The sequence below is a fragment of the Nannobrachium achirus genome (assembly GCF_963921795.1).
Source record: "Nannobrachium achirus genome assembly, chromosome: 13".
Lineage (NCBI taxonomy): Eukaryota > Metazoa > Chordata > Actinopteri > Myctophiformes > Myctophidae > Nannobrachium > Nannobrachium achirus.
Genome location: NC_137833.1, coordinates 25,779,851 through 25,794,269, shown reverse-complemented (window position 1 = coordinate 25,794,269; position 14,419 = coordinate 25,779,851). Strand labels below are relative to the sequence as shown.

The window sequence follows — 14,419 nt, the reverse complement described above, 5'->3', positions numbered from 1 at the left end:
ATGAAAAATATAATGAAAAATATAATGAAATGTCAAAGCAAGGGGGTTGCTGGGAGCCTTCCCCGCTCGCTAACGTGTTAAAGGGCCCCAGCCAAGACGCATATCTGGAAAGCCTGGAGACGACAACATCTATAAACGCACAGAACAGGGAGAGGGAGTGTGTGAGAGAGAGACAGAGACAGAGAGAGAGAGAGAAAGACAGAGAGGGAGACAATTCTGGTAACGGTCACCTGGGAAATGGCACAGGCGAGGTTGGGATTTAAAAGGAAGCTTAGCGGGAATACTGCCGCCGCTGAGCAAACGTGCGTCTGAACGTTTGCGTCTTACAGGTGATGAGGCTGTGGAAGTTTCAATCAAAGCCATGTGTGCTGGGATAAGAGACGTGGGGTGATTGGTACAGAGGGACGTGTCAGAATCTAAATTAGCGTATTTAATATGAAGACTCTGCCTATAGCCAGGCAGGCAGAGCCAAAGGTTGTCTAAGGTACGGTACTTGTTTGATAACTATGTAGTAATGTAGTGCAGCTATGCCGTGAAATGTGGCGTAGTGTATTGTAGCGTAGTGTTGTGCAGGGCAGCGATTACATATCTGTGGTCCATGCTGGACGCGGAAGCCTGTATCTTTCAAATGGACGTTCGCGATTAGAAAAGGAATATTTTCTGATTCTAAGAGACGGTCAGACCCATGGGTGTCTTTTGAATTCTCCCGTGATCGATTTGGAGCGATGCAGAATATTCAGCGATTTCTAAAAGGTTGGTGAAAAACGCTCTAAATCATGGCAGGCACTGTGTTAAGTTGAATGGCTGCCGTGTCAATTGGTCACTCAGTGGTCAACCTGTCAAAATGCAACAATAATGAATTGCATATTTATAGAGCTTTTCTAAGTACTCAAAGGGCTTTACAATGGTTCATTCATTCATACACTGGGAGGTAAATCGGCAAACAGTCGACGCCAGCGTCCTCACTTCCCACATTCACACACCAATGGTGGCAAGCCAACACCGGCCGACTCATTGGAGGCAATGTAGGGTTCAGTGTCTTGCCAAAGGACACTTCGACATGTGGACAAGAGGAGCTGGGATTCAAACCACCGACCCATAAATCATTGGACGACTTGCTCTACCTCCTGAGCCACAGCCGCACGCAACAAGTGTGTGTGTGTGTATGTACCTGTCTGGGGGATGTCTGTGTGTCTGTGTGGTTGATTGGTGGAGAGCCAGCGTTGGAGGCGGGCTCTGACTCAGAATGCCGCAGACTGGCCCTCTTCTTCTTAATGAGGTCAGCGTCTCTGTTGTAGGAGGAGCCCAGCTTCTGGTGGTGGGGAGAGGAGGAGAAGGAGGTGGGAGAAGAAGAGGACCCAGCTCCTCTCCTGGTGGGGGAACCCGAGTCTGTGACGCATCCCGACGCCTCCCTGTCTCCTCTCTCCGACTCCCTCTCCGCCCTCTGCGGCAACTCGCTCAGGTCCAGCGTGTCGGCTTTGGGCAGCGGCCTCCGGTCTGCTGAGGCAGGGAGCGTGGCCTGAGACCTGGGGGCAGGCCTAGGGGCGGAGTCTGTCGCAGGGGTCCCCGCCCACGGCTTCGGAGTGGGCGAGGCGGAGGACAGGGGAGTGGAAACGGACGCCCCTGCTGCCGGCGGGCCAGCCCTTCCACCTACTGCGGTCTTCCTCTCGGCCGCTCCCGTCCCCATTTCGTCCTCGCCCTCTCCATCGTCCTGAGCGCCGTTGGCTTCGCTGCCGACGGCGCCTGACGGGCAATCGGGCTCCGAGCCAGAGGCTCGGTGCTGCACGTCATTGAGTTCGGCGTAGAATTTGTCCTGGTCGATGGAAGCGTTAGTGTCCGTCTCGAAGTCTCCCACCTTGTATGTGCTGCGGCTGCTGTTGGCCTCAATCTGCACCACGTTGAGCTCCTCGCCAGAGAAGTGCGCCCTGATCTGGTACAGGTAGGTCATGACGGTCAGCTTGTCGGGGATGGCCAGCAGAACCATGTCCGACGGCTCTAGCAGACGGGAGATGCCCAGGCTGGCGAAGACATCATAGGCCTGTAGGGAGGCAGAGAGCGAATACATAGATATCAAACATATAATTTTCCAAAAATCTGTCTGTCTGAAACAGCGTTTCTCCTCAGTGGCTGGAGCAATTGATCTGAAATCGCATCACCATTAGCATATGAACACACCTAACATAACTGTGAAGCCCGTTTGTCACTTTCACAAATCGTTTGCTGTATATTAGCATTTTTATGTATCTACTATCTATTCTGCATCTAGCATGAGGCTTATCTATTCTGCATCTAGCATGAGGCAACATGTTTAACCATCTCTGTGTGTGTGTGTGTGTGTGTGTGTGTGTGTGTGTGTGTGTGTGTGTGTGTGTGCGTGCATGCGGGGGGGCAGGGGCGGGGGGGGGGGGGGGGGGGGGTGACTGATGTTGTCCAAAAATCATGCAGATCGGCCCGGTACACAGTATCTCTGTAGCCATTAAACGAAACGGGTATTTCTTACATTGACGCTCCTACATATTATCATGTAAGCACCAGTTAAAGTTACTTTCCATCCCTCATATACTGTGTGCACAGTGCATATCCCATAACCCACACACTGCACATCATTTCAGAGCTCATATCTTTGAACGGGTAAGGGCTAGTTTATAGGTATTTAACTCCTTAATGCACTTAGTATTGATTGATATTATCAGAACTGTAAATAAGTCAGATTCCGTAAAACATACATAACTACAGACAGTAAAATAAAAAAGTACACAGTAAATAAGAATCAAACCCCCATCATATAAAGATGGCATTGCCCCCATTTCAAGTCGGATTTTTCCAACTTCTCAGCCTACATTATATGACAATTGCAGTAAAGCAGCCAATTGGCCAAGAGAGGTGTGCCACAGGGACAGTACAGGCGTAGTTGATTCCCTTATATAAAACTATGCACAAAAAGTTAGGAAACTACATTTCAGTCCATTATATCTCCCCTTTAAAAATACCAATTGGTATTGTGTTTTATATAATTTTTATTGTTGATTAGTCACCTTTACAACAAGGTACAGCTTGTAAGCATCAGGTATTCGTGGAATGAGCAGCACAGGTAAACGTGTGGGTAGCGTGCTGTTCTGCTGGCATTCACTCTCGTTTTGGGCTTCCCTAACACCCGTAAAAATGGCCAATGTTTTTTCTTTTCCTTACTATTGTGGGAGAGTGGAATCATTCAATGCACCAAGCAACAAAGGTGAATACAATACAGAACAATACAGAACAGTATTGCAGGACATTTTGACAACTTTTTGGTGGGGGCAGCGCTACCCACACGCTTGGCTGTGCTGCTCATTCCACGAATGCCCAATGCATAAAAGCTGTACCTCGTTGTAAACGTGACTAATCAACAATAAAAATGATATAAAACACAATACAAATTGGTATTATTAACACGATGACTGCCAGGGGCCGCAAGTGGCCGCTAGAGTGCCAGCCATTCCTCCATAAGGCTTCATAGTAACATCCGGTTACCCACGAAGAAGTGGCTTGTGTTTTTTCCGCATACAGTGTTATGAACGTGAAATGGAGGCCGAGAGCTAACAGTTAGCAATCGACTGTTTTATTTTTTAGAAGACCGATCTGAAGCTATTCAGCCGCAAAAAAAAACGTTTCTGATGCACTAGGAACACAGTTCAGAGAAAATGACCTCTAAAGATGGGACGCGGCAACGTTACCCGATTACGGGCCGGTGGAAAGAGAGCTTGGTAGGCGGCTTGGATACAGGGCTAGACCGGGGCTTCGTTGAGGCCTCCGATTATTTAATTCATTTTATTAAAGGAACCGAAAATATTCGGTTTTTGTAAACGTTAATACGTCTTGCAAAAATAGCGTTTTTTTGGGGGGGCTCTAAACTTTATTCTAAACCATTTTCAATGGAATAAATCGTCGCAACATGTAGCATGGCTCGTTGGAAGGCGATGGACGAGCCAGGACCACCCACGTCGCTACTAGCAGCTCGGGGTAAGTAAAATAGCAAAGAAAAATAGTATTGGAATGAAAAAAAGAAACGAAAATATTCGGTTTTAGCACTAAAAGAGTTAAAGGGGAGATATAATGTAGCGAAGTTAAGTTTCCTAACTTTTTGTGCGTAAATGTCAACCACTTAAACTCCTTTGTTGACTTTTCCACGGAAGCACAGAGACCGTGTCAGTTTGCGTGATCTATTAGCGGGCCAATCATCCTGGAAAAAAATATTTTGTGATGACTTGAAAAGGTAAGGAAAATTCAAAAAATAACTGGCATTGAGGGCTAATTTGGTTAAATATTATTGGCAGAGTTAAGCTGTGATTGGTTAACTTTTGAGGGGACAGACAGACCATGTTCTAAATATTCTCAACATTATAGTAAAACATGACATTTCTGATGTTAGTTTAAATGTTTTAGTATTGCTTCTTTTCTTTCTTTTTCTATATTTCTCTCTCTTTCTCTTGTGGTATTTGGTTTTAGTTAGTTTAATTTACATTTGGCAAAGTGACAATAAAATAAAATGAATTTAATGTTATGATATGAGAAAAGTACAGTCACGTGTGTGTGTGTGTGTGTGTGTGTGTGTGTGTGTGTGTGTGTGTGTGTGTTGGCGACACCGTCACCATGGCGGCTGGCTGACAGGTCATGTCAGGGATGGTTGTCCCCGATAAGAGACGCAGATACCCCAAGACAGAGCGCTTAATCCCGAAGGACGTGTCTGTGTGTGTGAGCACGTGCATGTGTGCGTGTGTGTTTGTGTGGTTATCGGCCCCAGCATCAACCTGCCCATGCTCTCCGTCACGCGTGTAATTGGCCTGATTAGAGTTTGATGAGAAAATACAGGTGTGATTATCAACAGACATACAGAACCCAATCCCTCCATCGCCTGATAGATGGAGGGATGGAGAGAGAAAGAGAAGGGAGGAAAACCATTATCGCAGCCAATGACAGGTAAATAAATAGATTAAGAGGACACACACACACACAGATCCACACTCACACACACACCTTTCTTTCCATCCCTGTTGCACTCATCCATTCATCCATCCATCCATCCATCTCTCCGGGTATCTCAGCTTGTATCTGGGTTGCTTGATAGCGTTGATCTGATTCAGAGCCGTTGTCGCTGTGTTTGTTTCATTGGCTTCACACGTCTCCCCAGTCTATCAATTTAATTTTCTCTCTCTATCTCTCACATTCACTCCATCTTTTTTTATTTGATTTGTAGGTGGAGTCAGGGATGGTTCTCTCTCAGCATCACCCCGCTTCTCTTAGTTCTCACATACAGTCCTCCACATTATTAGGCATCCCTATTCCATGTACTTGTAGGCACATTTTTTTTTTTTTAAAGTTCCCCAGATCAAGCAGATCTAAACCTTTGTGACACATTAGGAGCGTGTAGATTGGCAATTTTCACTGCACAACACCATCATACAATGAAGTATAAAATATTGTTTAAGTGTTTAACATGTTCACCACTGGAAGCCAGTATATCTATTCTTGCTGACCTAGGCATCACCAGGATGGCACTAAAGTGGTTCTCCTCCTACCTGTCATACCGGACCTACCAGGTCTCATGGAAAGGTTTGCTTTCATCCCCCCCGAACCCTCCAAACGGGAGTCCCCCAGGGATCCGTACTTGTCTTGGCCCTCTGCTTTTCTCCCTGTACACTAAATCCCTTGGTGCTGTCATCTCTGCTCACAACCTATACTATCACTGCTCCTATGCTGATGACACTCAACTGTTTTTGTCCTTCCCCCCTTCTGCCACCCAGGTGGAAGAACGCATTGCTGCATGTCTGGCCGACATCTCACAGTGGATGTCAGCCCACCACCTCAAGCTGAACCCGGACAAGACGGAGCTACTCTTCTTCCCAGCTAACTCTTAGCCCATGCAAGATCTCACTATTTCCATAGATAATGCATTGGTGACTTCGGTTCCTACTGCTAGAAACCTTGGTGTGGTCCTGGACAGCCAGCTATCATTCAAGGCACACATTGCATCAGTCACCCGGTCCTGTAGGTTCACACTCTATAACATCCGGAAAATCAGACCTTTCCTCACCCAGGAGGCAGCCCAGCTCCTCATCCAGACATCTGTAATATCAAAACTTTACTATTGTAACTCTCTCCTCACTGGTCTCCCGGCATGTGCAATTAAACCTCTCCAACTGATCCAAAATGCCGCGGCACGACTGGTCTTCAACCAGCCTAAGTTTTCGCATGTCTCTCCCCTTCTCCACTCCCTCCACTGGCTCCCGGTTGCGGCCCGCACCGAATACAAAACACTGATGCTGACCTTCAAAGCAGCCAAAGGTATGGCTCCTCCATACCTCCAAAACCTGATCAACCCCTACACCCCCACCCGTTCACTTAGATCAGCCAACACAGGGATGCTGACAGAACCCTCGCTAAAAATCCCCAGGGCAAAAATCCACTCGTCCGAGACAGTTTGCCCTCCTGGCCCCAAAGTTGTGGAATAAACTCCCTGTTGCACTTAGAACAACGGACTCACTCGCTAGCTTTCGCCGTGGACTGAAGACTCACCTTTTCAGACTCCACCTAAACCCTTAGCACTACTGAAACACTCAATGACCATACATGAAGCTAGTTAGCATTTGTTTTTAGGTTTTTTAGAACCTTTTTTTCTTGACTGATTATATTGTCTTCTAGATAGATATTCATTTGCATTTGTTATATTGCTGTTGATGCACTGACATATTATCTTGTTTATTATTGTGATGTTTTATCTGCTTATTGTAAACTTTGGATTAAAAGCGTCTGCTAAATGCCTAAACTGTAAACTGTATTCTAGTCTACTACTGACTGGCCAGTGAGCAGCTCCACTGGGGCAGTTGGGGCTGGGTTCTAAAGGACAACTTTCTTCTTTTACAACAAGGCTTCATATTTTAGATAGTTATTAGAGAAAATAAAAGATGTGTTAAAATGTTTTACTTTACTTATTTTTTTTCTGGGCCCCCCACCACACGCTTAAAATACATTTCTAGGGCGAAATGAAAAATATTCCACCGGATGGAGACGCTCTTCCTGGTTGAATACTGTATTTATGAAACAGTGCCTCCAACGTTGCATAGCTGAATAACACCCAACAAGACTAATGCTCTGTTAAAGCGGTGCATTTCTGTCCTCTGACCTGCGCGGCAGTAGTGAGTTGGCACCCTGATGGCGACGACAAATAGTGAAAAACTAGAAGAAATGGAGTCTCCATCCGGTGGAATATTTTTCATGTCGCCCTAGAAATGTATTTTAAGCGTGTGGTGGGGGGCCCAGACTGCGTCCACTAAGTAGAGTAAGCTTTCAAACTGTCCACTGTACCTTTGGTTTGGTGAGGGGCGAAACATTTTTTATTTTATTTTTTTCAGACCAGACAACGTGTCTTTCCGGATTTGCCAAGGATATGGGAGGTAGACGAACATAGCGTTAAGGAGAACTCCACTAACGCTATGGACCATGGTTTCCTCTGCCATGGGTGAGTGAATGTGTGTGTGTGAGTGGGTGAACGTAATGCAAATTGTAAAGCTTCTGATAAAGGCACTATATAGAGGCTACTGTATGTACTGTTCATTTTGACTTTTGTAATGATGTTATTCACTCTCTCCGCTCTTTTGTCTGGCTCCTCTCTCCCCTCACGAAACAAGTGAAAAGTGTAAATTCTTACTGGATGAGGTGCGTGCATGTACAGTAAAATCCTCAGTGTTAATTAAACAGTTTTAAAAAAGTGTACACATTCTCCGGGAGGAATTATAATTGAGGATTTTACTGCATGGGAGAGAGCAAAAGTGTGCGTGCGCGCTGAGAAAGAAAGACGTGTGTGTGTGTGTGTGTGTGTGTGTGTGTGTGTGTGTGTGTGTGTGTGTGTGTGTGTGTGTGTGTGTGTGTGTGTGCGTTGGACACAGGAACAGAAGAAAAGAGATGAAAATAAGAGAAGGAGAAGAAGAAAGGGGAACGTTTGCTGTTCCCCCCCCCCCCCCACTACTTCTCAGTGTCGCAGAGTGAAAGGAAGGGAAAAAAGAGAAGTAGAAAAGAGAAGGTGAGAGAGAGGGAGAGGTTGAGAGGGAGTGATTGGGTTTCTAACACGTATTCACAGGAGCAAAGTGTGTTCCCATTGTTCCCCTCTCGCCCCGAGTATGTTCTGAATGAAAACGACAAGCTCCACGCTCAATAGAGAAAAGAACGAAAGAATGAATGATAGAGAAAGTGGAGAGTGTGGGGAGAGAGAGAGTGAGAGCTGAGCGAAGGAGGGAGGGGAAGGGAGGGGGAGAGAAGCGAGAGGACGGCTCTTGCAGTGGGTTTTGTTTCAGGGTCAAAGTTGGTCTTAACGCATGCTACAGTCTTTTTGACCCTGGAACAGAGCTGTCCTTAGCTTTATTTAGTTTGTTGTGTGTAGATCTGACTTCACACCTTAGGAGTCCACACAGTACATTTAAATAAACCTCGGGTCTTCATGCGGGGTCCTTTAAGAACATTTGGGGGGAATGGATTTCACATTGTCAATGTGGATTTTACACTTAATCTTGTTTTCTCAACAGAAAGAGGAGGCTTGCTCTTAAAATACCATATTCACCATTTGAGGAGATCAACACAATGGAGTACTTGGAGGAAATAACAATACCTGAGTTCCTTGACTGACCGAATTAACCTAAATGGACACAATGTGCTGCTGCCCTTATTGAAACAAACTCCCCTCTCTTTCCCTTTAACTATTAACGAGAGCTTCTGACTTGGATTGCATGTCACCCTCCCCAGCTCTGGGCCCCAGTACCCCTTCCCCCCTCTGTGACTGACAGGCATCCATCAGTGTCAATCATCAGCAGCAGCGCTCTGCCCTCCTCCTCTCAGAGCTAGTGCTGGCGGCGATTTCGCCTGGCGCTGCGGCTGCGCTATCAGATAGCATGGGAAATGACTTCTTCCTGCCCTCATTACACACACATAACATCACGCTGACAAAATAGACACATGCACACTCACACAGTCCAAACAAACAACCTCTTACGGGCAACTCAAACTGACATATACATGTATGCACACAGTGAGGTACTGCATAAATGTAAATGCATGTGGCACGCACACTTTCACATGTGCACGCACACACAGAGACACACAGATTGATAACAGATCTTTTCAAAGGCAGTGAATCTCTAAATATTCACCTCTCTCTCCCTCCTCCCCCCTCTTTGTATTGATTATCCTTATCTGTCATAATTCACTGGTGTCTGAGCTCGCAGAGAGAAAGAAAAGGAGATACGGGTGGTGGTGGGTGGGGGGGGGGGCTGCATTTGAATCATCTGGACATGACAACCAAGGTAACATTCTGCATTAGTTTAAATTCATGATACTTGCTCAGATGTAAATTTTTTAGACAAGCTATAGCGCTCATGCCGAGTTATGAGCTTGTAGATCTGCTATTTTTGAAAAATCATGAAAATGTGTGCAAATGTTTGAATATACTGTATATATTTTTAACTCAAATCTTTGCTTCTGGAACAAAATATTTTTGGAATGGGGGTCCTCGGCCAAATACATACTGTAATTCTGGGCGTCCTTGATTTTAAAAACATAGAAACATAGGTTTTTCTGAAAACCGTTTATATTTACAGAATTGGGCATCAGATCTAAACAGGAATGGAACGACGTAGCGACTGTACTGCAAAGGTCCAATTTTTACAACCCGTGCCCGCCCCGCCCTTCAATAATCAGAAACGCAAACCGACCTGCTACCCGCTATTATATAAAAATCTAAACCAGACCCGCCCGTCAAAAAACGGAACCGTTGCCCACCCCGCTACCCGTGAATGATTAGATGCTGTAAAGTAAATAGCCTACAGACGTGCGTGCATGCTTCCAAATGGCACGGACTCGATCTGCCCCACACGCCGTCCTTTGAGAAAATAGGCTAACGCAGTTATATATCCTACCCGTGACACACTTATTAGCCTACATAAACACCAGGTCGGCTGCCAGCCAGCCACTCTTAGTTCTTTTAGATATCCTTTTAAACCATCCTTGCTATGAGAAAATAGGACGCTCTCCACGCAGCAGTGAAGAACATCCATGTTACTTTGTTTACATACTGTATATGCATGCTGTGGTTGTCTGTTGTGTGTGTCCTGCTGCTCACTGTGTGCACTACTGTGAGGTGACGTTGTTTGGATGGAAACAGTCCTCTCTCTGACTATCACAATAAAATGTCCCCCGCCCGCGTTTAGTCCCGTACCTCCCGTCCCCTTACCCACAAACTTATAGTTCAGTTTCCGCCCGCTTTCACCCGTCAAACGCGGGTACCCGTCGGGTATCCAAGGGTTCCCGGCCCGTTGCAGGACTCTACTGTACTGTAGCTACACAGGCAGCGTCTACAATTCCTATAGCCCCTCGCCTTCGAAAGGAACATGGAGCCTTACGTCCTGTGTCCACTCCACTCAGTAAAGAGACATGGAGCCTTACATCCTACACGTATGTCCACTCCACAGTGACAAGTTGACCAGACTCCCAGTCTACACGTATCTTCGCAGAAAACTGCCGATCTACAAGCTCACAATGCAGCGCAACGACACACGATATGAACGAGAGAATAGCAGCAGACCGTGATCACCATTCCTCAGCTATCGCCGTCTCGTGAAATAACATCCCCACACCCGCCTTCCCCCAATCGCCTGCATTGCTTCTATCTGACCAACTCCTCTAGGGCTAAGGCTCAGACACCTGGAATGGAGGTGGCTGTTGAGGTGGTGGGCGGGGTGGGGGCGGGGGTGCAGTTAACTGATATGAAAAAGCCTCCTTCTCTCTCTCTCTCCACTGTGGCTATTGTCAACAGGCTGGTGTTCATGCCTAACAGGGCCAGCGGAGGTTATCGCCGAGGCAGAGTGGATGAGAACAGGAAATCAAGCTGGAGGAAAGCCTGCACGCATATCATTCTGTGTCGGCCCCTGAGGGCCACAAGAGAGGACAGCAGGGTAGGGACGTGTGTGTGTGTGTGTGTGTGTGTGTGTGTGTGTGTGTGTGTGTGTGTGTGTGTGTGTGTGTGTGTGGGTGTGTGTGGGTGTGTTAAGTGACACAGGGTATGGAAAATGGGACTATATGCCTATATGGTGTGTGTGGGGAGGGGGGTCAGGAATGAGGTCAACAGGGTACAATAAACAATATAAGGAATACATAGAGTAGGACGTGTCTGTGAAGCGACCACGGTTTTCCCAATGAGTGCAACGGTGGGGGCGCGGGGGGCCGCAAGGGAGATGACGATGGAGGCGCGCCGTCTCAGGCGACCATGAGCCACGTGAGACACCGCCGAGCGAGCAGTAGCGAGCGAGTTGCCGTGTCCAGCGTTGCAATGGTCGCATGAGCCGACTCAGCGCACAGTTGCGCTTACAGTAGGTTCATTGGGAAAACCGCGGTCGCGGCTGTGAACTAGGGGAGAGGAGAGGAGGAGCTTTTACCTTTTTGTTGTTTTCTTTGATATCCTGAGGATTGAGCGACTTGTAGTCTCTGAAAGGAGAGAGAGACAAAGAGGGGGAGCAGGGAGGAAAAGAGGGGGAGAAAATAGAACGAGAGAAAGATGAGAAAGGTGAGAGAGGAAGAGAGTGGGGGAGGGTGGGGGCGAGGTGTGTAAGATATGCGTAGTGTGTAATGGCATTAGAACTGTAACATGCAATTTCACAGCAACGCAATCAACAGAAGTAACAGAGTGGAAAATATAGCAAGAACAAACACACATACAGACGTGCGCGCACACACACACACACATCTGCGGTAGTAAAGCAATGATTTATCTTTCTCTGCGTTCTCTCTTGATGGGTCTGTAGCTTTTTCATATAGATTCTGGAGTGGCACGCAGACATGTTCTTAATTTAGAACACACACACACACACACACACACACACACACACACACACACACACACACACACACACACACACACACACACACACACACACACACACACACACACACACACACACACACACACACACACACACACACACAACGTAAACATGGAAGCTTGGTCTATTAGAATATCGGGTGAAAGTTTGAGTGTGCCTGCATATGCTTGAAAAACATGAACATTAGGGAGATTTATGTGTGAATGCACATGCGTTATCCGTTAGCCTGTAACCATTAGTCCCGAGTTGGTGTTGGCTAGTCCGCAGTCTTGCAGCCACATTTGTCTAAGAATCTGCATGTTTGCATGTTGTGTTTGTGCTACTGTTTGTCTGTAAAGGGCATGCATGTCTGGGCATGAGGTGTGTGCGTGCATGTGCGTAAGAGAGTAGTTCTCAAAGTGGATTTCAGGGACTCTCTAGGTTCCTTTATGGGGGACTTGGGGGTCTAAATTGACCCTTACAAGTCTGTAACTTTGACAGTGTACAAATGGAACCATTTGTACACTGTCAAAGTTAAGGGGAGACCTTTAAATTTAAAAGTTAGAGAACCACTGGCGTAAGGTTGTTCTTGTAAGCGTGTGTCTGTTTCTCTGTTTGTTTGGGAGTGTGTCCTACATGGCATCAGGTCTGAAGTGGTGCAGCAGGGCGCAAAAAGCCAGGCCGTTCCTCCATGACGTGGTGAAGTTGGTTATCTTCACTCCACGGTAGTTCTTGGTGACCTCGCGACACCAGGCCAGCAGGGACTGGCTGGCATTAGGCTTGCCTCCCAGTACTGGACTGGGAATGGGACTGGGCTAGAGGGCAAGAGAGGACAGAACAAGAGAGAGGAGGGAGAGATGTGAGTTTCACAACCAGATGTGGTGTTTATACATATTTAAAGCATTTCTCAAATGTATTTATCAACTTACAATGATTTGTCAAAATGGGGACAATAAAAAAAGGAAATACTTTAGAGACAGCTAAAACACAATTATTGCACTGCATTACGTCATGCTAGTATCATTCTGCATATTCGCTATTGTGAAACAAAAAATGGAAAAAAAAGTGTTAAGTGTTATTGATAATTAGTATTTTTTGCTGTTATAAATGTGTATTGTAATTAAAAAAAAATACTTGACCACATTCTAACAATGATGGATTTTGTCAATGGAATAAAATTAAAACTATAAATCAATATGCCAGTGGTATCCTTCAAATTGTAGATGGAGGAAGATATTCTTGGCTTCTTTGCATATTCAAGTATGAGCTAGTTTTATCATGTGAAATCATATAGGTCAATAAGGATGGTCCCATGGATCCATTATTAAGCACAATAAGCCTTTTGTCTCCTTTTAGTGGGTTTTTGCTTTGTGTCCTGAACAGGTGTATCCTACAGTAGTATGGAGATAAGTGTTGAACCTCTATTTTCTTTCTTCCTTTTACAGAATTCAAATCGAGTGTTTGCTTTGCTTAATGTTTTATGTAAGGCGGATTGAATTGCTATACAAATAAACTTGCCTAGCCAAAACTAGCCTTCTCTGTTGATTCAGACATTCTTTAATGTTCCAAGTGAAACACAGATGACAAGAGGAAGAGCTATTCGTTTTTGAGCAAAAATATTGTGTTTTTCTACTTTGAGCCCTCCTCCAATTAGCTTCACAGTATGTTTCAGCATATGGAGAAGCAACGGGTTACACACGACGTGTATGCACGCACACACATACACTAATGAAGAGTTGTACTCAAAGCAGCGTGCAAGCGTGGATAATGTAAACATCTTATTAATTAGCTCCGCCTTTGAAGTCTTATCTGGGCCGGCGCTTTGACCAATGGGAGTGTCTCAGCTGCCCAGACTCCAAATCCCACAAATCCTTGGTGTGGCGGACCCATTCAGATGGGCAGCGGAACCAATGTCATTCTGATGATTCAGCTGGCTATTGGTTTAATCTGGTTATGGACGCACAGATACCGCATAATCCTCTGATTATTTTGGAGGGCTTGGACCAGAAATGACAAAATTAACAATAACGTCATTAAAATTCCATTTAATTCGATATGGGGCAGTGATCAAAAGAGCTATGAAATATGTTTAAAATCCTTGTCCATATTCGTTATTGTGCACTGAACAATCACACTGATACATGGCTACAGCATATTAACTCAATTATACATTCCAAAGACACGATTTATTCATGATACACATACAGACTAGCAACATATCAATAGTAATTGTAATATCATAATAACAATGAACTATTTGTTTAGTACTTTACATTATTCAGTGCTCTACATTATGAAAAACAGTAGAAAATAAATGTTCAAATAAATAAGTATATAGACATGCTCAATTTTAATAATATGTTATATTTCTAAGATTGACTGATAGTGACAACCAGAACTAGCATTCTCTTCCAGAACAGAAACGTAGGTGAAGTTTTTGAGAACTGACTCTGACTGACTAAGGGCAGCTTCAGTCCTGCTACACATCCTGTGGTGGCCAAACAACCCCCTCTATTGGCTGTTCTATGCTATTGCAAAAC

At 45.5% G+C, this 14,419-nt stretch overlaps 1 protein-coding gene across 5 annotated transcripts in view; it reads right to left on the bottom strand.

Moving 5' to 3' along the window:
- The window catches only part of ehbp1 (EH domain binding protein 1), a 226,204-nt gene that overhangs the window by 98,190 nt on the left and 113,595 nt on the right, over window positions 1–14,419 (bottom strand). For all 5 annotated transcript variants that reach the window (XM_080740474.1, XM_080740475.1, XM_080740472.1 and 2 more), the window contains exons 11-13: window positions 12,516–12,694; window positions 11,457–11,505; window positions 1,172–2,038 (exon numbers count right to left, since the gene is read on the bottom strand). In XM_080740474.1, coding sequence (XP_080596600.1) covers window positions 1,172–2,038; window positions 11,457–11,505; window positions 12,516–12,694 — 1,095 coding nt within the window. The remainder of the gene's footprint in view (window positions 1–1,171; window positions 2,039–11,456; window positions 11,506–12,515; window positions 12,695–14,419) is intronic.